This window comes from Nicotiana tomentosiformis, chromosome 7 (assembly GCF_000390325.3).
Source record: "Nicotiana tomentosiformis chromosome 7, ASM39032v3, whole genome shotgun sequence".
In the NCBI taxonomy this organism is placed as follows: Eukaryota; Viridiplantae; Streptophyta; class Magnoliopsida; order Solanales; family Solanaceae; genus Nicotiana; species Nicotiana tomentosiformis.
Genome location: NC_090818.1, coordinates 52045944 through 52067952, shown reverse-complemented (window position 1 = coordinate 52067952; position 22009 = coordinate 52045944). Strand labels below are relative to the sequence as shown.

Here is a 22009-nt window from a genome sequence, read left to right as displayed (position 1 = left end):
CAGAAAAGTCCTACCTTGCAAATGGGTTTACAAAGTAAAATACAAGCAAGATGGGACATTGGGGAGGTTTAAGGCTCGTTTGGTTATCAGGAGTGACATACAAAGAGAGGGTATAGACTTCACTGAGACTTATTCTCCAGTAGTGAAGATGACTACCATTCGATGCTTTCTCACAGTGGCAGTCAAGAAGGGTTGGGACATCTCACAGTTAGATGTCAACAATGCATTTTTGCATAGTGATTTACAAGAGGAAGTATACATGAAGTTCCCTCCCAGCATGTCTTCTCCCTCTCCTAACCATGTTTGCAAACTAAGAAAATCCCTATATGGGTTGCGGCAAGCCTCTAGGCAATGGTATGCCCGGATCACAGCAGCCCTCAACTTTAAATGCTACTCTCACTGGCTCAATGACTACTCTCTTTTCTTCAAATCCTCAGAAGGTCACATTTCTATTATTGTTGTATACGTTGACGACATACTGTTAACATGGAATGATCCTTTTGAGATAACTTCGATCAAGGTTTTCCTTGATTCTGAATTCAAAATTAAAGACTTGGGTAAGGCGCATTATTTTCTTGGAATGGAAATCATAAGAGAGCCACATGGAATAATTTAAGCCAAAGAAAGTTTACCTTGGATTTGTTGTCTGAGGTTTGGTTGTTTAGATTCCAAGCCTGCTGCTTCTCCTCCTGATCCATCCACGTCTCTTCGAGCAGACACTGGTGAACTATTTCTTGACCCCACTCTTTACCACAAACTTGTTGGGAAGCTTAATTATCTCACCCATACATGCCCAGACCTTTCTTTTGTTGTTCAGCTTTTGAGCCAATACATGCAGGCTCCCCACGTTTCCCATTTTGAAGCTGCTTTGCGTTGTTTACGATATTTGCTCGCATATCCAAGTATGGGCTTGTTCTTGCCTTCAAGTTCCTCTTTTGAACTATTGGATTTCTGCGATTCTGATTGGGGATGATGACCCAATTCTCGACGCTCTATCAGCGGGTATGTCATCACTCTGGGAGGATCTCCAGTTTCATGGAAGACAAAGAAACAGTCTTTGGTTTCTTTATCATCGGCTGAAGCTGAATACCGGTCCATGCGCCGTGTGGTGGCTGAAATCATATCTCCGCCGCTTCCGGTGCCGCTTCACTCCGATAGTCAAGCGGCGATTCATATCGCCAAAAATTTTGTCTTCCATGAGTGTACCAAACATATTGACCTTGATTGCCACTTTATGCAGCAACAATACCTGGCTGGCTTGATTTCTCTGTCGTTCGTTCCGTCAAATTCTCAACTCGCTGATATTTTCACAAAACCCCTTTCTGGCCCTACTCACATATCTGTTTTGGGCAAGTTGGGGGTGATTTCTCCACCCTCCAACTTGAGGGGGATGTTGGCATAGGAAGTTTAGATGGTTTGCCAGGTGATTTTGATTTGCAGAAGACTCAAAAATTGAAAGAAGAAGACAAGATGAAGCAGAGAGGAAAGGTGAAGATCGACTTTGGTCAGACTTTGAAGACCTTGAAGTGTCTGAGAGATTCAAGATATATAAATCAAGCATCATGACCGTTCATCTATTAAGTGAATGATTCAATCCTAGCCATTGATATTAGAAGAGATTACACAGCTGTCAAGCATCTTATTTTGCATCTTCTAAATAGATCTTTCATACGTGTATTGTAATTAGATAAAAGAAAATTTTATTGTTGTATAGTAGGGAATGGTAGTTACACATTAGCTAGTAGAAAATAGACAAGTGTACAAATAGAATTTTATTATTTTCTTTATTCTCTTGTATTTATACCTGTACAAACAATCATTAGAATGCACAGAAAATTCACACCAACATATTCTTATCAGTAGAATTCTTTTAACTTCTTTTAACGTCTAACAAAATTCACTTTGTTTAGAGAATTGCCTAACCTAGGATTGTTGGACAAGTACAGCAAGAGGTGAGCTTCAAGGCTGCGAAATTAACAAATTATTTCCACAAATTTTAATAGTCGGTATTACAGGAGAAAAAAGAGTTAGGCGAAGCTGTGTACATACTTTCTTTTCTTGCTTTCTAGCTATCTGAGTATTTTCGCATAAGGAGAAAGCTCTAACTCTTTCTATGACTCGGTGAAGCAAATAATCAGATATAACTCTTGATGTCAATATTAAGCTGCACTTTTATAAAGGGTTTCAATGTCTAGCACCAACAGAGGCGGATGTAGTATATTATGTACGGGTTCATCTGAACCCATAACTTTCGACGCAGACTAAAAATTTGTATGTAAAAATTCATTAAAATTGCAAAAATAGTAGATCTGAACCCATAACTTTAAAATATAATAGGTTCAATATTAAAAATTTTAAAATTGAACCCATAAGAATTAAATCCTGAATTCGCCTCTGAGCTCCAAGAGTTATTGGCATCACAGAATAATGAGAACGACACACTGGAACATACACCAATAATATCATCTATAAACTATAGGTATGATATTAATATATTATGTATTTACCCCTAATAACATCAAAATTTAACTCATTATAAATTTTACCTACCTTACTAAATTTAATTGTTCAATTGCAGGTTCATATGCTATGCAATCTAATCATTTGTAATTTGACAATCAAGCCATTCGAATAGGTTAACCTTCATCAATTTCAACTTGTATATTTTCCTTTAAATTTACTTTTACTCATTACCCTATTATTTTAATATAATTTATATTGTCTATACTACTTTTACTATGTACACTTGAACTTGGCAGTAAAAACCTCTCTCGTGAAAGGTACTTGTTGCTGGTGTGTCCAAGTAACAAATCAATTAGTGACACTTGGCAAGAAAAATTGACACCTATGATTATTTTTAACAAAAAAGAAAAAAACAAAACACACCATAATTAACCTTACCCAATATTCTTTTACTGTAACCTTCCGACCTTCTTCTCCGGAAACCGCCCCTCGCCGATCTTCAGTAATCTCTCTCCCGATTATCCTCCAGTAAAAGATTCATCCCACCATACACCCAGCTCCCGTCTCTCGAAACTTAAAGTTGAAATACCCATTTGTTGAGTATAAGATTTGATTTTTTTTTACAGTATGCACATTAAATATCTCTTCGGAAAATTAATTTGTGTAATCATGTTTCATTGGGTGTTTTCTTCGATAATTTTTCTTTTTAATTTACTTGTTTCTTTTAATGTTTGTATGTTTACTGGTCTTCGGTACGCGCTTTTGCGCGTCTACCTATATTAATGAATACATAAATTTTAAAAATTACATACATATTATTAGATAATTTGTTTGAGTTATAAAATATAATTTAAGATTTTTTTAGAATAATAAGTATTATTCTCATTTAGTTAGCTTAACAAACGAAGAAATTTTATTTAGATGTCTTATCGTTATTTTTTCCGGACTTATATCGAAACTTATGAAAATTGTTAATATTTACAATTCTTTAAAGACTTATCAAATAACACAAATTAAAAGGGCTCCAAAAGCGGATGCGATCGGCCTCAGAGGAGAGGGGCTCCAAAAGTGGATGCGATCAGGCAATAATAGCTTTGAAGGGAGAGTTGAGCGGAACCAGGCATAAGGAGAAACAATCGCTATTGATAGTTCCCACACAAAAATTGGGGGGAAGGGCAAAGGAAAGAGCAATGGAAAACCTATCTTTCTACTTTTTCTTTCTCGTCTGAAGGCCTCTTTTTTGCTTCGGCCAAACACTTTTTCTCTGACCCAAATTCTCCATTTTGGTACACGCCAAAGCATTTCATTTCGGCGGATTGAAAGAGCCACCAATCACTATGATAGATCTCTTGGTCTTTTAAAAATTTGCGAATGAAAAATAATTGGCATTATACCTTCTAAAAATTTGATAGTGACAATGTAAAGTTTGAAGAATGACTAATATTGAACTAATATTTTACAAGAAAAAACTTAGTATAAAAATTATAGCGAGACGTTCATTTATTGGGCTGAATACAAGAAAGAAACAAATGACAACTCATTTATAATCTAGTTGCCTTCTATAATTCTACCTTATTGCTTAAAATTTATTTTTTCGCCGATTTGAATCTTCATTTTTTATTATAATTAATTTTGCTAAATTTTATGATTTGTTTCACTGTCGATACTCTTATTACAAAAATAAAATTTATGTACTTTAAATGTTTGGTCAATTTAACAAATAATATTTCTTATATGATAAATTTGTAAAATAATTGAATTGGATTCGTTTGCTAATTAGTTAATTCAACGACTTAATTATTTGTTCTCAATATTAAAATAAATAACTTAATTTTTATTAATTCAAATTCTGAATATTTTGCTCATTCTAATTTTTAAATATTTGAGAATAATTATAATTTTCCAATAAGAATTCGATTTTCAAATAGTAAGAAAAATCATATGTTTTGAATCTTTAATGTTTTCAGAATTCGTTGTGTGTTTAACTCCTACAGAAGTTTGCTAACTCACGTTTTAAATAATAAAGAATCTTATAGGAATAGTTCAATACAACTCTAGTATTAATGGGCTTTAAATAAAGAAAATTTTAATAATAAAATTTTAGTTGATTTTAAAGTTCTAAAATTAGAAAAATAATTAAATGACTATTTTATGCAGTATAAAATCTATTTTTAAAGGGCAAAATAGGCGAATGATATTTCGCTAAGGGCTTTTATACTTTTAATATACTACAAATAGATAGATAGATATAAATTTTAATGCTCTAATGAGATATATGATAGTAGGCTATATTCATGCAATTTAGACACTACTTACACTCTAATTTAGCCGTACTTTATTGATATTCGAATGCTAAAAGATAACAAAATGCTCTAATTAAGAATTTGATGCTTTGCAGGAGCTACTCCGAGCTAGGAGGGAGCTAACGAGTGTTTTGGAGTCAACATGGAATGTGGAAGGGAAATTGAAGGTTAGTCTGGTCGAAAAGGAACGAGAAAAGCAAGTGAAACGACCCCTCCAGGTGTGCGGTCGTGGAGTAGGCCGCGAACTCCTCCGCGAACTCAAGGCAGTGAAGCAGTCCAAATCCGCGACCGGATCCGCGGACGAAAGCCAAACACGCAGGGTTAATTATGTAATTTCCTAGACGACTAACCTAAACCTATATGAAACCTAAACTCGCCCAAAAGTGAAAGAGAGCTGTTTTTAGAAAATTTTAGAGATAAGAACGAGGGAGAGAAGACGGATAGAATTCCTAAGAGTTTTCATCTTCTTCTTGATACTTCTATTTGTTGATTATGAATTATTTTAATGATTTGTTTTCCATTAGCATGAGTAGCAAAATCTGTTATATAGGGCTGATGGAACCAATTGTTGGATGAAGTCTTGACTTTATTTTGTTATAATTGAGTCGTGTTTGTTCTATGATTGTTCAATTATGTATTGTATTGTGGTTAATTAAAAGGGCCCTCGATTAACCGTATCTATTTACCTTGTGTTGCTTGAGAAAGAACACTTGGTTAGATTGTTGTTGAACAACACCACTTTGGGGGAAGTTAAGAGATTAATTACTTGAATTTAAAAGTGGGGTTAGAAATAACGAAGCTTTGGTGGGAGGATTCTGAGTTGCATAAATTGTTAACTAGAGTAATTCGAGAGAATGCTTCTAGTAAATTATCGTAATTGATCGAAAGGTAATTACGGTAGCCCGGAACTCATAATCCTCATAGAGCATTACGGCGAGATTATAGCTAAAGAGTTGAGAATTAATCCGGCAATTGGGAAAATCAATAGCCCTAGATTCTTTTACCCTTCAATTCAATTTTAGTCTTGATTATTGCTAATTTTATTGTCATTTTTCCTTGGCTAAATAAATTCCACTGATTATTCATAAAACTATTGCATCTGAAAGTTGTCTGAGTTTATCATTAGCATTATTTAAGGTTGTAGTAAATAGGTTAGTTCCCTGTGGCATTCGACTCCAGACTTGAACCGGGTTGTATTTACAGCGACCGCTTAGTCCTTCTTACAAGGCATAGTTAAACGTGATCAAATTTTGGCACCGTTGTCGGGAAAACTAACAGTGTTATTTATTACAACTTAGAAGAATTGCTAGGATTCTTAGTTTGGATCAATTTCTTACGGTGTTTAAATTTATTTGTTTTTATTGAAATTCTCACGTTTGAATTCTCCTGTGACTCAGATGTATGCCTAGAAGCTCTTCAAGGGATGGTGAACGTTTTGGAGGACTTTCAGACCTCGAGAAAGCATTCAGGGCATTAAATCGAGCCAACAAGAAGAACAAACAGTTACAACAAAAAAATACATTCGAAATTGAAATGGACAACGTGGACGATGTCAACGAAAATAATCGGAATAATCGGGTTGACCCAAACAATGGAGTGGTGGCACCTCTTGTGCCAGAAGATGCTCTATATGATTGGGCACAACCAACTGCTGATAATTTAGCCACCACCATTGTTGTACTTCAGAAACAAGCGGAGACATTTCAGATCACTAACAGCATGCTGCATCTATTGCAAAATAATAGACTGTTCTCTGGGTCATACATTGAAGAACCACAACACCATCTGAAGAACTTCCTATCAATATGTGTGACCCAAAGACAGCCGAATGTGACTCCTGAAGCCATCAAGCTATTACTGTTTCCATTTTCTGTGACTGGAGAGGCTCAATCTTGGCTGAATTCACTCCCAATAAACTCCATTGCCACTTGGAAAGAATTAGTCAAACAGTTCTTAAACAAGTTTTATCCTCCCAACAAGACTGCAAGGCAGATTGATGAGATATAGCAGTTCAGACAAAAATCAACTGAGTCCTTGCAAGAAACCTGGGGGAGGTTCAAGGGTATGCTAGTGAAGTTTTCACACCATGGCATTCCAGATCAGATGCTGGGACAGAGATTCTACATGGGTTTAGCAGATATTTTGAAGGCCAATGTAGATGCTTCAGCTGGGGGTACATCTTTTAGCAAGACATTCACAGAGTGCAAGATTCTTCTTGACAAGATGGCTCAAAATTCAGGCTGGATGGCTAGAGGTACGACACTTACACCAATAGTGCATTCTGTTGCTCTTGACCCAAACAATTCCCATGCAGAGAACATAGCCACTCTCATGACTCAGATGAGTATACTGACAAAAAAAATTGATGAGATGGGTACAAAGCAAGTGCACATTGTTGATACAACGAATGAAGGATTGTGCACTCCTTGCATAAACCAGTCATATGTGTGCTCGTGGAGTGGAGAGAATGACAATCAGGGCTTCAGAGAAGCCATGAATTATGTCAATAATTTTGGAGGTCAGAGGCAAGGTGGGAAACAATGGGGACCAGCACCAAACCAGCAGTACAGACCCAACCTGCCACAACACAACCCCAATTCTGGAGGCGCACGACCACAAGGTCAAGTTGTGCCTTATCAAAGATAGCAGGGCTATAATCAGCAGCACCAGCAGCAGTTGGCCTACCAACCACCTCATCAACAACAGGACAATAATATGGTAGACGTCAGGGGTATGCTACAATAACTCATTGGAACAAATGGTAAGATGCAAGAAAAGTTAGCAGCACATGATTCAGCAATCAAAGGCATTAAAACTCAACTGGGGCAGCTGTCTATGGCCTTGAACAATCTCCCCCAAGGAACATTGCCTGCAGATACAAATATTAACCCAAAGGAACAGAACCCAAATCAGCTAATGGCAGTGAGTCTCAGGAATGGAAGAGATTTAGACAGAGAGCAAAAAGTTGCTCAATTTAGGAGAGAGACTACGCCAACTACTCCAGTTACATTAGAGGCAGATGAGTTAGCAGAGCTCACCAAGGTTGTAATTAAACAAGCATAGTTTGGCAAGGGTAAGGAGAAGGACGGTGAACAAGTCCTAGAACAGGTGGCACCTCTTGTGCCAGAAGCTTCCAACAAAGAAAAGACATCAAGTAATGGACAGAGATTGATTCATGCACTATTCCCTCAGAGATTGGCAAAACAAAATAAAGATGATCAATACAGGAAATTCATGGAAATGCTTCGACAGATTCAATTGAATATTCTACTGATGGATGCTTTGAGGGAAATGCCAGGGTATGCAAAAATAATGAAGGACCTGATGTCGCGAAAATTTAACTTCAACGACCTGTCCACTGTAACTCTAACACAGACCTGTAGCGCGGTAGTGGCAAGACCTATGGCCCAAAAGGTGTCTGATCCAGGTAGCTTCACTATCCTATGCACTATTGGGAGTTATGTTGTTGCTAAAGCATTGTGTGACTTAGGAGCCAACATAAACTTGATGCCCTTGGCAATCTATACGAAACTGGGCATTGACAGAGCTAGACCGACCTTAATGTTGCTGCAACTGGCTGATCGCACCGTCAAAAGACCGACATGAATTCTTGATGATGTGCTTGTGCAAGTGGGAAAATTTGTATTTCCTGCAGACTTTGTTATTCTTGATTGTCAGGTGGATGAAGAGATACCCATAATTCTGGGAAGGCCATCCTTAGCCATTGGGAGAGCATTAATTGATTGTGAGACTGGAGAGTTGAAAATGAGGTTGAACAATGAAGAAATAATATTCAACGTTCAACAATCCATGAGGAGACCCAGTGAATTTGCAAACTGCTCACTAGTGGAGGCCGTAGATGTTTGTCCGTTCAACACAGAAGAGGTATGGGTTCTTTTTCCCCTCTCTGATCACTAGATTATGCCGGGCAGCAATGGTGCCTGAGAACCCAAATGCGGATGGCATGGTAAAGAAAGAAGCAAAGTTCCGGGCAGACCAAATGACTATCGGGAAAGACCCGTTGGCACCAGGAGCAACTCATAGTGACGATTCTAATACGTCGGAAGAGGGCGACGAAGGGCAGGAGGAGGTTAAACCTGCCTCACCCCCACAAGAACAAGCTGCAGTGGCTGAAGGACCATCCCAGGTCAGACGGAGCACGCGAATGACAGCCCTAGAACAAGACATGGCAGGACTGCGCACTTCCATCACGTAATTGGGGACCAGAGTTGATGCTTTGGCAATCCAAAATGCGAAGTCAGAAAAGAAAATCATGGGCTGGTTGCGTGCGCTGGGGAGAGCATGTCATCTCGACCCTGGCACTGTCTCTGATCAAGACTAATCCACCAGGGAAGTTCCTTTATCTCACATTACTTTACTTTGTATGACATGGGGACATGCCATCTTTTTAAGTGTGGGGTGGGGGATACTTTGTTGTATGTAGATAGTTTCGTAGTTTAGTTGTATAAATCAATTTCGACTTGGCCCAACGATGGATATCATTTGTCGGGTTTCTTGAGGGACTAAAGTCGGGAAAAAAAATATTTTCTTTTGTAGTAGTGTATCAATTCCTCCTTGGTTTTTCTTCAAACCACGGTTCTTTTTCAAGGGTTTTGTTTGAACCGGATATAGTTAGCTTTTTATTCTTTTTAGTTAGGAACTTATGGGCTATGGGCAGAATTAAAATAGGAAGTCTTGTTTGATTTCATAATGCCTTGAATATAGTGGTTACTTTAGTGTGACGCTTAGGCTCATTTGTTGACTCTTATAAGAAGGCATTAAAATGTATGTTCTTAATTTGGCTGAAATACCCTGGTCTGAGTGTTTGAAGATCTAATCTGGAATGAGTCATGTGTCATGTGTGTGGGAGGCTTGTTATATTCTGTGCACGGCATTTAACGCCTAGAACTTGCCCTGTGTGTCTGCAAAGCGAAATGGTAGTGTTGTTTAGTCTGGAAAGTGATATAGGCCTTTCTTTGTTGAACCATATATATACATACTCCACCCACCTATTTGCTATGTACCATAGTTAACTTCGTTGAGCCTGTAATCCTGTTTCCTTGGCAACCACATTACAAGTCCTGTCCCTTGTTTGAATTGACCATTTTTTTGAATCCTTGACCTCTCATAAGCACTGAAAATACTATGAATTTACAAAGGATAAAGTGTGGGGTAGTTGATGGAGCTTTTGAGTGGAACTAGAAAATAAAGAGAAAGGTAAATCTTGTTGGAAAAGGCCACAAAAAAAGAACATTGTTAATAGTGTATCATGTTGATTGGTAATAAATCTTTGGTGGCTTTTAAGGTGATTGTGCTCAAATAAGAAGTGTGGGGTGGTATATGTGGTGTAAAAAAAATGAAAATATTGGTTTAACTTAGGTGTGAACTTGATTGTAAAATAAATGTATTAAAGTGCTTAGGGAGGTATAGTCACTATTATATATCCAAATATATCCTACCCAACCTACAACCTACATTACATCCAAATAAAGTCCTACTTGATCCTAGATTAAGTGAGCTCAATTAATAGAGTCGTATACTACGGGCAAGCCTATAGTGCATTTTCTGTGGCACAAGAATATCATTTCTAAGGGTGAGTGAATTATGTTCCTTTTAAAGTTCCTCAGTGTGTGTGAATTTTAATGATTGTGAAATGAGTCTCTTTTGTTGTGAGCAGGCACTTGATTCATGAAGGAGAGGTAAGTCTAGACCTTTGATATAGAGTAAGTAAGCCAGTTAGGAATATTGCGTGGCTAGAGTGAGTCAACTCTTGAGGTGTAAATATTGCACTAATGTACTCAACTTATGTGAAATATTCTTGGTATGACGAGTAGGGAAGTCGCTCAGTGAAATTAAGCCTCTTAGAGTGTGGTTTGATTGCTCGGGGACGAGCAATGGTTTAAATGTGGGGTTTTGATAGTAGGCTATATTCATGCAATTTAGACACTACTTACACTCTAATTTAGCCGCACTTTATTGATATTTGAATGCTAAAAGATAACAAAATGCTCTAATTAAGAATTTGATGCTTTGTAGGAGCTACTCCGAGCTAAGAGGGAGCTAATGAGTGTTTTGGAGTCAACATGGAATGTGGAAGGGCAATCGAAGGTTAGTCCGGTCGAAAAGGAGCGAGAAAAGCAAGCGAAACGACCCCTCCAGGTGCGCGGCCGCGGAGTGGGCCACGAACTCAAGACAGTGAGGCAGTCCAAATCCGCAGCAGGATCCACGGGCGAATCCGCGGCCGCGGACGGGCGGACGAAAGCCAAACACGCAGGGTTAATTATGTAATTTTTTAGGCAATTAACCTAAACCTATATGAAACCTAAACTCGCCCAGAAGTGAAAGAGAGTTGTTTTTAGAAGATTTTAGAGGCAAGAACGAGGGAGAGAAGACGGATAAAATTTCTAAGAGTTTTCATCTTCTTCTTGATACTTTTATTTGTTGATTATGAATTATTTTAGTGATTTGTTTTCCATTAGCATGAGTAGCTAAATCTGTTATATAGGGTTGATGGAACCAATTGTTGGATGAAGTCTTGACTCTATTTTGTTATAATTGAGCCGTGTTTGTTCTATGATTGTTCAATTACGTATTGTGTTGTGGTTAATTGAAAGGGCCATCGATTAATCGTGTCTATTCACCTTGTGTTACTTGAGAAAGAACACTTGGTTAGATTGTTGTTGAACACCACCACTTTTGGGGAAGTTAAGAGATTAATTACTTGAATTTAAAAGTGGGGTTAGAAATAACGAAACTTTGGTGGGAGGATTCTGAGTTGCATAAATTGTTAACTAGAGTAGTTCGAGAGAATGCTTCTAGTAAATTATCGTAATTGATCGAAAGGTAATTACGGTAGCCCGGAACTCATAATCCTCATAGAATATTATGGCAAGATTATAGCTAAAGAGTTGAGAATTAATCCGGCAATTGGAGAAATCAATAGCCCTAGATTCTTTTACCCTTGAATTCAATTTTAGTCTTGATTATTGCTAATTTTATTGTCATTTTTTCTTGGCTAAATAAATTTCACTGATTATTCATAAAACTATTGCATCTGGAAGTTGTCTGAGCTTATCATTAACAATATTTAAGGTTGTAATAAATAGGTTAGTTCCCTGTGGGATTCGACTCCGGAATTGAACCGGATTATATTTGCAGCGACCGCTTAGTCCTTCTTACAAGGCATAGTTAGGCGTGATCAATATACAATTGCTCCAACTACACCAAATATGGTTATGATATTTTGGGACGGTTCTAATTAAATATGTCAAAATGTTATCGTAACATTTCAATAAACGGAGAAAGAAAAAACCAAAATTCAAAAGAACAATTTGTTAAAAAACTTATTTTGCCTGTTTTTTCGCTTTTGGTTACCAAATTAGCCGATAAGTCTAACAGAAATAGACTAAAAAGGTGTAAAACTTATGTATAATTTGGATTTGGCCAACGATGAAATTTTATTATATTTAACTATTTAAGTTCAAGCATAATTTATATTATTTATAACAAAACAAAAAGGGTAAAGACTTGAAAAATAAATATGCCTGACGGGAATTTGGACAAAGATAGAATTTTATTATATTTAACTATCTAAGTTTGATACTAAATATGATTAAATTATATTTTATCAAAATGAAAAGGCCAAAGACTTGGGAAAAAATTGACTAACGGTTCTGACATGGTTTAAAAAACAACTTGGAAACTTAGAAGGATTTAAGAAGAATCCTAATATTTAGGATCTTGTACATAGTTAAGATGGAAAAGGGTCAAAACTGCCCCCTGAAGTATTGAAATTGGTATAAATTTGCCCGGCCTCCATCTATTTGAATAATAATGCCCCTACCGTTATTTTTTTGGCTCAACATTACTCTTATTACTAACAGAAAATTCATAAAAAAGAAAATTTAATTAATATCCACATGTCACCGTCCTATTGGCCTAACATAAACCCTAACCCATAACCCGCCCAGATATTAACCCACCCCAATTTTAAAACATAACTCTCTTTCTCTCTCTCTCTTTTCGCTATTTAATTTTAGTGAGCATTTACTTACACGTGTATGTTTACTATTATTCATGAAGCAAACTCAAAATTGAGTTCTCTATTAGAATTATTTTTATGGAAGATGAAAGGAATTGTCATATTCTTCTTAATGCAAAATGTTTAGATTCTTTTTGTTTATGCAATGGGTCTTCTTTATTATATAATTTTTCTTTATTTGAAATTTGTGGGGGGATTTTTTTACTATTTTTTTTCGTTCCTCCGTGAAAATTTGAGGATGTTTTTTCAATTTTTTTTATTGTTTATGTGATGTGTATTTCTATTTTTTATTTATTTCACTATTTATTCAATTAATATGTAAGCTTTTCTACTCCGTGTAACGGGTATTGTGCAATTGTCACATTTCATACACATTGGATTCATATGATGTACTAATAATAGTTAACAATTTTTATAGATAATTTCTTCACTAGTATTTGTTTTCTTATTTTGATTGTTACCATAGATTCAATTTTCTCGATTAGATTATTGTGTTAAGTCTAGTAAAATAAAAGAATTTTCTACTCATAATTTGTAAATGAGATAGGCTACTGTGTACGTTGTTATTTCCGACGGATCCGTCGGTGAATTCCGCCCAAGTAGCAACAAGGCAGAGAGAGAGAGAGTTGTGTTTTAAAATCGGAGCGGGTCAATATTCAGACGGGTTACGGGTGAGTATAGTTATATTTTAGTTGAAGTTTAAGTTAGGCCAATGAAACGGTGACACGTGAATATTAATTAAATTTTTTTTTCCACAAAGTTTTCCGTTAGTAATAAGGGTAATGTTGAGCCAAAAAAATAACGGTAGGGACATTTTTATTCAAATGGATGGACGGAGGGTAATTTTATACCAATTTCAATACTTAAGGGGAAGTTTTAGCCCTTTTCCGTAGTTAAAATAAGGAAGTATTTAATAAATAAATTTTTAGTTGATTTCAAAGTCCAAAATTTTAGGAAAATAATTAAATGACTATTTTGTCTCATATAAACTCTATCTTTAGAGTGTAAAAAAATCAAATTACATTTCGCTAAAGTCATTTGTGCTTTTAATACAACATAGATTGTGATATAGTATTGACCTAGTTGGTCTTGCAAAAATGAAGAAAAGGCACCATAGATGAAGGCGGAGATGAAAGAATCTGAGGAAAGTAGTGAAGGAGGGTGAAATTATGGGGCCCATATGCTGAAATGTAAAACATAGATACGTTGAAAAATTTTAGGGGAAAAAAGATAAGAAAAAGCTTAATTTAAGCTATTCACGCGCCAATATGGAGTGCAAAACACACAAAACGTGCCAAGTTTAAGGGCGATCTAAGTGTTTAGGAACAGAGTTTAGACAGTGGCGTTGAAAGTGGTTATTTGTGCACTTCGCCCCACAAAAGGGAGTAAGTGCAAAGCCATAGTAGACTTGTTGAAAAGAGGGGTCATCAAGCTAATGCGCGATTCCCCCAAATCCATTAACTATCTTTTATAGAATTTTTCACCTGCTGGGGTAACTCCTGCGCTCAAAGACCTTGTCAAAGGCCATTTTCCGGTCAGGTAAGTAGCTTCTTGCCACAGTTATTATCGATCACCTTTTTCCTTCGGGAATTTTTTGGGTTAAAGTTTGAATTGTGTGAGTCTGGGTTATATTTTGAAAGACCAAGGTGATTTGACTGTTCATTTCCCTGTAAACCATATGTTGATTTTACAGGTTTAGGAGCCCAGTTCCCCTCTCTTTCATATTTAATATCTACTAGTTTTTTCCAGGTTACTTCTTTGCCATCATTAAACTACCATAACCATTTGTAAAGCAAGCTTTTGTTGTGAAGCTTGAGGTTCCTCACTCCTAACCCCCTTCCTTCCTTAGTGTGCTCCACTTTACAAGAGGGAGCTTCTTCTTTTTTGCACTCCCCGTCCATGAAAAACTCCCTACTGATTCTATCAATTTGCTCCTCCACTTTAGTAGGAATTGGGAGTAAAGACATCAAGCATGTCGGGATCCCATCCAGCACACTATTCACCAAAGTCAACCTTCCCCGGAAAATATTGTTGTTTCAGGGTGCTAGCTTTCTCTCTTATTTCTCAGTGACTCCTTGCCATACATGTTATCTTTTGGTTCTGCACCCAGTAGTAGCCCCAAGAAAGTAGTTGGAAACTTCTTAATTTTACAACCCATTAAATCTGCCAGGGATCCAATTTCATTATCAGCATTAACAGAGAAGATTGAACTTTTGCATATATTAATATTCAGGACTTTGCAAAGAAGCCAGCAACACAACTCTTGAATGCAATATTTGTTCCTTATCAGCTCTGCACAACAATAGGGTGTCATCCGCATACAAAGTATGTGATATATCCAGTGTCCTACTTATCCATCCCTTTTCAGTACATTATTAAGCATAATGTTTAAGATTTATGTAAATGCTTCAAATGCATCAGTGCCTTTTCGATCCTTTCATCTTCCTTCAAAATGCATCTATGGAACCTAGGACTCTGAACTCTTAAATAGGAGAAAGAAAGGAAGATGAAAGGGTAGAGTAAGTCGAAAAGGCACCAGGTGCATTTGAAGCATTCGCACAAACTCACGCGTTTATTGCCAAATCAACTTGGTGCTGACATCTCATCGAAGAATAGTTGTTTTATATACATATAGATGTCTAAGTGTTAGTTGGAGCAAGTAATATAAAGTTAAAAGTCAAGATAGTTCTATGGAGAATGACTTCCGCTCATAAGTGATGAAAGTCATTTTCTCCATTTTGATGGAAAGTGTTTTCATTACCAAACACCAGAAAATGATTTCGTCATAGAAAGTATTTTCACGAAAAATGACCTTCCTCATACCAAACACACCCAAAGGTATTCATGTAAAAGGTAATCCCTTTATTATTATCAAGCATCTAAAAGGCAGTGATACCCTATCAATATTCATAATATAGCTTTTATGACCTTTCAGCTATGATACTCGGGATTTTACTTAGGTGATTTTGTTACTCTGATATAGTGGTGTTTTCTTATTATTTGTCAATTTTGTTTTTGATCCCTCCCAGAATCTGTCGTCTTGAATTAATTGCAGTATTCTTGATCAATAAAGGGAAAAAGAAAAAGAAGAATTGATTTCTGTATAAAGTAGCTATTCTAATCATTGATAAGAAAAAGAAAAAAATTTGAACATAGATTGGGTTGGACTAGTTTAATTTTGAAAAATCTTATTCTACTTGTTCTTTGATATGCTTTTTCTTAAAGTATGCTAGCAGATGTGAGTCACCATTTGTTGGTTGTGGTTATGCTTTTTTTTTTTTCTTCCCGTTTTTTGGTGCTAACTGATTTATTTGAATTCATAGGTATGACTGATATTGCTTTACCATGGGATAAGCTGTCTTTAGATTTAATAAAACAAGAGGAGGGGCAATCAAGTCCGGAAAGGAAGTAAGTTTATTATATGATCTTTGACTAACTCAACACTAATTTTTAGTTTCTGATTTAATATCTAGTAGATTATCACATCAAGCTTCAATGTTGACTGACTTGTTTTATAGTTGCCTATTTACTTCTCACTCTTCCATTGCAGCTGCCAATTGTCATGAAATGTGCTTGTTTATGATAGAGTCTGACATCATTTTCAGAAATCAAATGTAATTTATGTTTGAAAGGGGCATGGGTCAATCACCATGAAATGGACAAGCTTTATAATGGAAGTAAAATTGAGTAGTTTCCAAGTCCACTTTCCAATGTGGCAGCTCTCACAACTGCAGTAGTGTTGAAAAACTTCAGTGGTGACTTAATGCATAAAAGCAAAAAGAGCAAGATGTTAATATACCTACTTGCCAGCATACCTGGATTTGATTTACTTTATTTTACTATTTCTTCTTCACCCTACTTCCTCAGTATATTCTACAGGAACATGCTAACCAGAGGCGGATGCATCCTTCGTGTTGCGGGTTCAATCGAACCCAGTATTTTCGACACAGTTTAAATTTTATATGTGAAGTATCACTAAAATTCCAACAAGTTTTTTATCTGAACTCATAATATCAAAAGTAGACTGGGTTTTTTGTTGATTTTGTTGTTGTTGTTGTTATAATATCAAAAGTACAACGATTTTCAGTGCAAACTCTTTAAAACTAAATTTTGGATCCGCCTTGTTGCTAACTCTCTCTTTTGCTTCTAGGAAAAGGACATATGTAGTTCTTGTATCCACAGGAAGTTTCAATCCTCCTACTTACATGCACTTGCGCTGTTTTGGTACGTACTATCTAACCTCTACAGTGTTTCTCTTGCTGACTTACACGCACTTCCTTTTTTCCCATCACTCATCGGTATCTACTTCTTCCAGACCCCAACGTTTTATTATTCTTCCCTCAAAATCACAATTCGTGATATATTTCGACACAAAAAATATAGCTCCAGCACCCAAAATCCAAAATCAACGGCAATGAAATAAACTGTGATGACATTTGGTCCAGAAACTAAAAACGGCCAGTTGTGCGAAATCCATTTTTTCTGGCAAACGCCATACTTTCTCCATATACTGCGGCTGGCAATGGCAGAAATGACGGCGTTTGGGGCAGAGAGCGATGGCTCTGAACACTTTGCGAGCTATATTAGCGCAACTAGAACATACATAGGAAAGAAATTTTCAGAACTTTTATAAGACTTAGATGATCAGATTTGGATAGAAAGGTCTCTGGTGGAAGACACTAGAACTGCATACCAACTCTTCTTGCTATTTCTAGAAATATAAAAATTGCCCTGCAATATTCAAATTAGTGCTAATCTAGTAATTACTAATCTCGTATGGTTGAGGTCTATAATTGGCTGGCCTTTTACAGAGAAAAGTGGAGGTAAAAAATCAAAGAAGCAGCCGGAGGAAGAAAAGGATGAGCATTTTAGCTTTTGACTGGTGTTGCTCGGTCTGATTTCACCGGTGAAAAGAGATGATGGGTAAATGTTTGTGGGTGTGGTTTCATGTTGGCTTCTGGGAAGGAGAAGGCATTTTTTTTTGGGGCTCAAATTCTTTTTCTGTTTTTTGGATTATTTGGCTACTGAATCCACGTGTCTGTATTTGAATGACTTTTATTGTTGAGTCATCTACGCATGAACTACACACTCTCTCTTTTAATTGTCTCAGTACTTTGTGCCTAATAGGTACAAATTGAGCAAAGTTTGAGTGTTCAATAGGTCATGGGCTGAGTTTAGGTGTCTAGATGAAATTTCTCGACTAGTTTAAGTGTCTGTATGTATTTGGCCTTTTTCTATTCAGATGAATGTGAAAAAACCATGTAAGTAGTCATAAGTCCTCAAGAACATAAGCTGCTCAAAATGAATATGATGTTAGACTATGAAGTTCATTTAATCGATTTAGTGGGTTTTGCTGAACTTTTGGCAATATTGATTCAGAGTTGGCAAGAGATGCATTGACTTCAGAAGGGTTCTGCGTAATTGGAGGTTATATGTCACCAGTAAATGATGCATATAAGAAGAAGGTATGTAGCATATCTCCAGGCAGTGAAACTGCTTTAAAATGTGTAACTGGAAACGAGATAATAAAAAGGAATAATGTACAAGTAGCTTTGCTATATTATTACTTGCTTCTGATCTTCACGCTGTTGCATTATGAACTAGTGTATATTGTTCGTGGTCTGGGACCTGACACAATGTTATACTAACACGCACTGTTCTTAGTCATGAGGTGTAGTTTCTTGCTATGTTTAACATTTTTGCTGGTCTACTATATATAAAAGATTGAACATGCTCTGCTTCTGGTGTCAATGTTACTAATGCACGAAAAAGCGGTATTGTTAATGCATTGCCTCCCTATCTTTGCAGGGTCTTATATCTGCCGAGCATCGTGTTGCAATGTGCCAGTTAGCTTGTAAAAGCTCAGAATTCGTTATGACAGATCCCTGGGAGGTCTCTCTCTCACTCTCTCTCTTCCTCCTCCAGAAAAAGAAACCCAAAAACCTTCCTTTTTGATGTGAGTAATATTAGGATCCTACTTGGTATAATTGCTGCTGACACCTAGTTATTTGATGTATTTTACACCACTGCTTCAGTCTGATACAAACTTAATTACCTTCATCCTATCAATTAATTTTGCTTAAAATAATTGTACAGGCAAGCCAGGATAGCTATCAACGAACATTGACAGTTCTCTCCAGAATAAAGTCCGCTATCTGTGGTGGAAGTTTGTCATCCAGTGGTAAGGTCCATTATTGACATCAGTCAGTGTGTGTTGGCAGAGTTTCCATAGGAATTTAGTCTGATGGTCAATTGTTTACAGGAGAAACTTTCCAGTCCTGCCGAAAATAGCTTTTCGTTTTTATAAATAAAAAATCCTTTTCTTTACTACGACTTTGTACATACTTTTGAGACAGTGTAGATGTGTATTACAACAACAACTACAACTAAGCTTCAGTCCCAAACAAAGTTGGGGTCCAGGATATGAATCCTCACTTCTTTCTTTAGTGAAAGAATATTTATCTACTCCCTTCCCAACCTCCAACCCGACCCCAATAAAAGAAAAAGAAGAGAAAATATTACTTTATTCCTCTACTCAGAAAATTTTGGTTTATGAGGGCCATTTGTGTAAACTTACAGGAAGTGGTAGAAGTTAGAACTCATTGTTGACACCTCCATCTTATCCAGCATACAACATGGTAAATTTCCTGTATGTGGTGTCAAATCATCAAACTCTAACATTGGTTTTGCAATTTCTTAGCACTCTGGATTTACTTTGAAGAGGTTGCTTCAGTTGCATCTCATATAAGCAAATATTCCTTGTCCACCAACTGGCGGGCTTTCACCTCCATGTTCTTGCTCGCAATTCCCCTTGGATGATTTTGGTAGTTGGTTCAAGGGATGGAGTAAAGACTATTGTAGTAGTAGGTTAGCTGGCAATAATGCTCAGAACTTGGGGACAGCGGCATGCTTAGCATATATATTTTGTTTTACCAGGTTATAGTTGAGGAAAAGTCAGACGATACTATTTTCCCAACCAAACAAATATAAAAAAATGAAGAATGAAATTGAACCAAACTGGAACAAAAAGAATGTGCTTAAGGTATTGAAGCCTTGCTTTATCTTTGTTTGAGCATTTAGTTAATAGATCACTGTGCAGTACATTTCTCTGTGGAGGTAGCTTTGTTGTGAAAATATGTGTACTTTCTATGCTTCAAATCAAATGTCATATTCTCCATTCGGTTCTGCCAATTTGATGTTCACTTCGTAGAATTTATATTTCATCACTTATTGTACATAATGGCAAGTCCAGTTACTCCTACTTTTACAGATTAATTGAGCAACCATAGTCCATCACCTAACTTTTTGTCCCACATTCCCACTTATCGTAAATCAATGCACATGCTAGTTACTACCTAATAAACTATTACTTAGTCGCTATGCAACCATAAGAAGCCATGCAAAAAAGAACATGCCATTCTATCTGTAAGGCAGGGAATAATTAGCTAGTTCACATTGTAAACTTATATTATCTATCCAAGTGAAATTTTCGTTTAATTCTATTGTAGCTTACGAACTTCCATGCAAGTTCTAATAGTGGTTATTTTTCTTGCAGAAGACCTCATGGTCATGCTTACGAACTTCCATGCAAGTTCTAATAGTGGTTATTTTTCTTGCAGAAGACCTCATGGTCATGCTTGTGTGTGGTTCTGATCTGCTAGAATCTTTCAGCACGCCTGGAGTTTGGATACCTGAGCAGGTAAGTTCATCTAAAGGGGTTTATCAGAAGCGAAATACTTCCTCCTTCATGTTGGATTGAAGTTATGCACTTATAAGTGTTGTGTAGAAGAAATAGGATATGCTCATTTGTTGATTTTATAGGTCAGGACCATATGTAGAGACTTTGGCTTGGTTTGTGTCCGGAGAGGTGGTCAGGATGTTGAAAAGATCATTGCCGGTGATGATATTTTGAATGAATATAAGGTAACTTTATTAGGAACTCAAAATCGGTGTCCCTTTTTCTCTTTAAGCTCATTAACTGAGACGATTGGCTGTTGTATGGGGGTTGCCACTGGTGGTAGACATTATTGAGATGTTAAAATACCATAATTCAGAGACAGCTTCATCCCCTTCCCCTCCCTCCTTTCCCAAATAAAAGAGAACGTGAGGTTATGGTCGAGGAGGCATGTAATATATTGTGTTCTGTAACATTTAATTTTGCAGAAAAATATCAAAGTTGTGGATGAAGTAGTGCCTAATGGAATCAGTTCAACGGGATTAAGGTAAAAATTCTCAATATGACTAGCTAGGAGGATATGAATTGAATCAGGATAAATTGTTGGACAAACTTTCTTTTGATTCTCATGTCAGGGACTGCATCTCGAAAGGGTTCTCAGTGAAGTACTTGACAGCCGATGAAGTAATTGATTATATGAAACAACATAACCTTTATAGAGGGCAATGTTCTAACAACTGAATCAGAAGCTCCTCTTAGGAGCTTGTTTTCTTAAATAATTGTTGATACCTGTCCAAGAGTCGCTCATTTCTTTGAGCTGTGATCTTAGCAGCGAGGCTACTGTCCCTTCCTGCAAGAGCAGAAAGATGTATTCTTTGTACTTCCTTCAAGGACAAGAGATGAGGACGAACACTTGCTCATTCCAGTTGTGTCCTCTATCTATGTTCATTTGTGATGAAATCTATTTCTTTTCTGAAACAAGGGCTAGTTACAGATGCTCCAGCCAGTTGAGGGAGTAGATCTTGGCTTCATGTGATTATAACTTATAACACAAAAACCTCAAAATGTCTTTAAAAGTGCTATAATGTATTACTATTGTTTTTCTTGGATTACTTATTAAAAAAACATTATATGAGGCAGACAATTGTTATTGAATTTATATCTGAATATTCTCTGCTTTTCCCCATCCTTTTTATTTGAAACCATAATTCACTACTCATTTGTATGTATTCTTCCCCAAATGACATTCTTTTCACATAATTGTTTCCTGAGTTCTCTTATTACTGCAATTGTTATGGCCTAGTTCTCTTTTATTTTTATTTTTAATGGAACGATGACATAATATACAAACCTGGAGTTCATCGTCCAGGAGTAAAAGTTACTCAGAAAGAAAACAAGCTTGTAATGTGTGACAGATCTTTCCGGTTGATACTATAAATTTTGTTATGAGTTCAAAATAGCTATCCTTATACAATTGCGTTCTACAAGCGTATCTCCAGTGATCAGGGTTCAAAGTGTTGGCCGACT

The 22009-nt window shown here is 36.6% G+C and overlaps 1 protein-coding gene across 2 annotated transcripts; it reads left to right on the top strand.

Annotated features, from left to right (window-relative positions):
* Positions 1–3078: 3078 nt before the first annotated feature.
* On the top strand, positions 3079–21668 carry LOC104110663 (nicotinamide/nicotinic acid mononucleotide adenylyltransferase). Of its 2 annotated transcripts, XM_009620199.4 has the most exons (12): positions 3079–3196; positions 13868–14346; positions 15041–15132; positions 16131–16215; positions 16958–17031; positions 18187–18272; positions 18616–18699; positions 18904–18988; positions 20427–20506; positions 20629–20730; positions 20971–21029; positions 21118–21668. In XM_009620199.4, exons 4-12 carry the CDS (start codon positions 16133–16135, stop codon positions 21221–21223), a joined length of 759 nt encoding a protein of 252 aa, XP_009618494.1. In that variant the 5' UTR covers positions 3079–3196; positions 13868–14346; positions 15041–15132; positions 16131–16132; the 3' UTR covers positions 21224–21668. The 2 variants fall into 2 exon arrangements, with proteins under 2 accessions (XP_009618494.1, XP_070037632.1); XM_070181531.1 differs by lacking the exon at positions 15041–15132.
* The last annotated feature ends 341 nt before the right edge of the window (positions 21669–22009 follow it).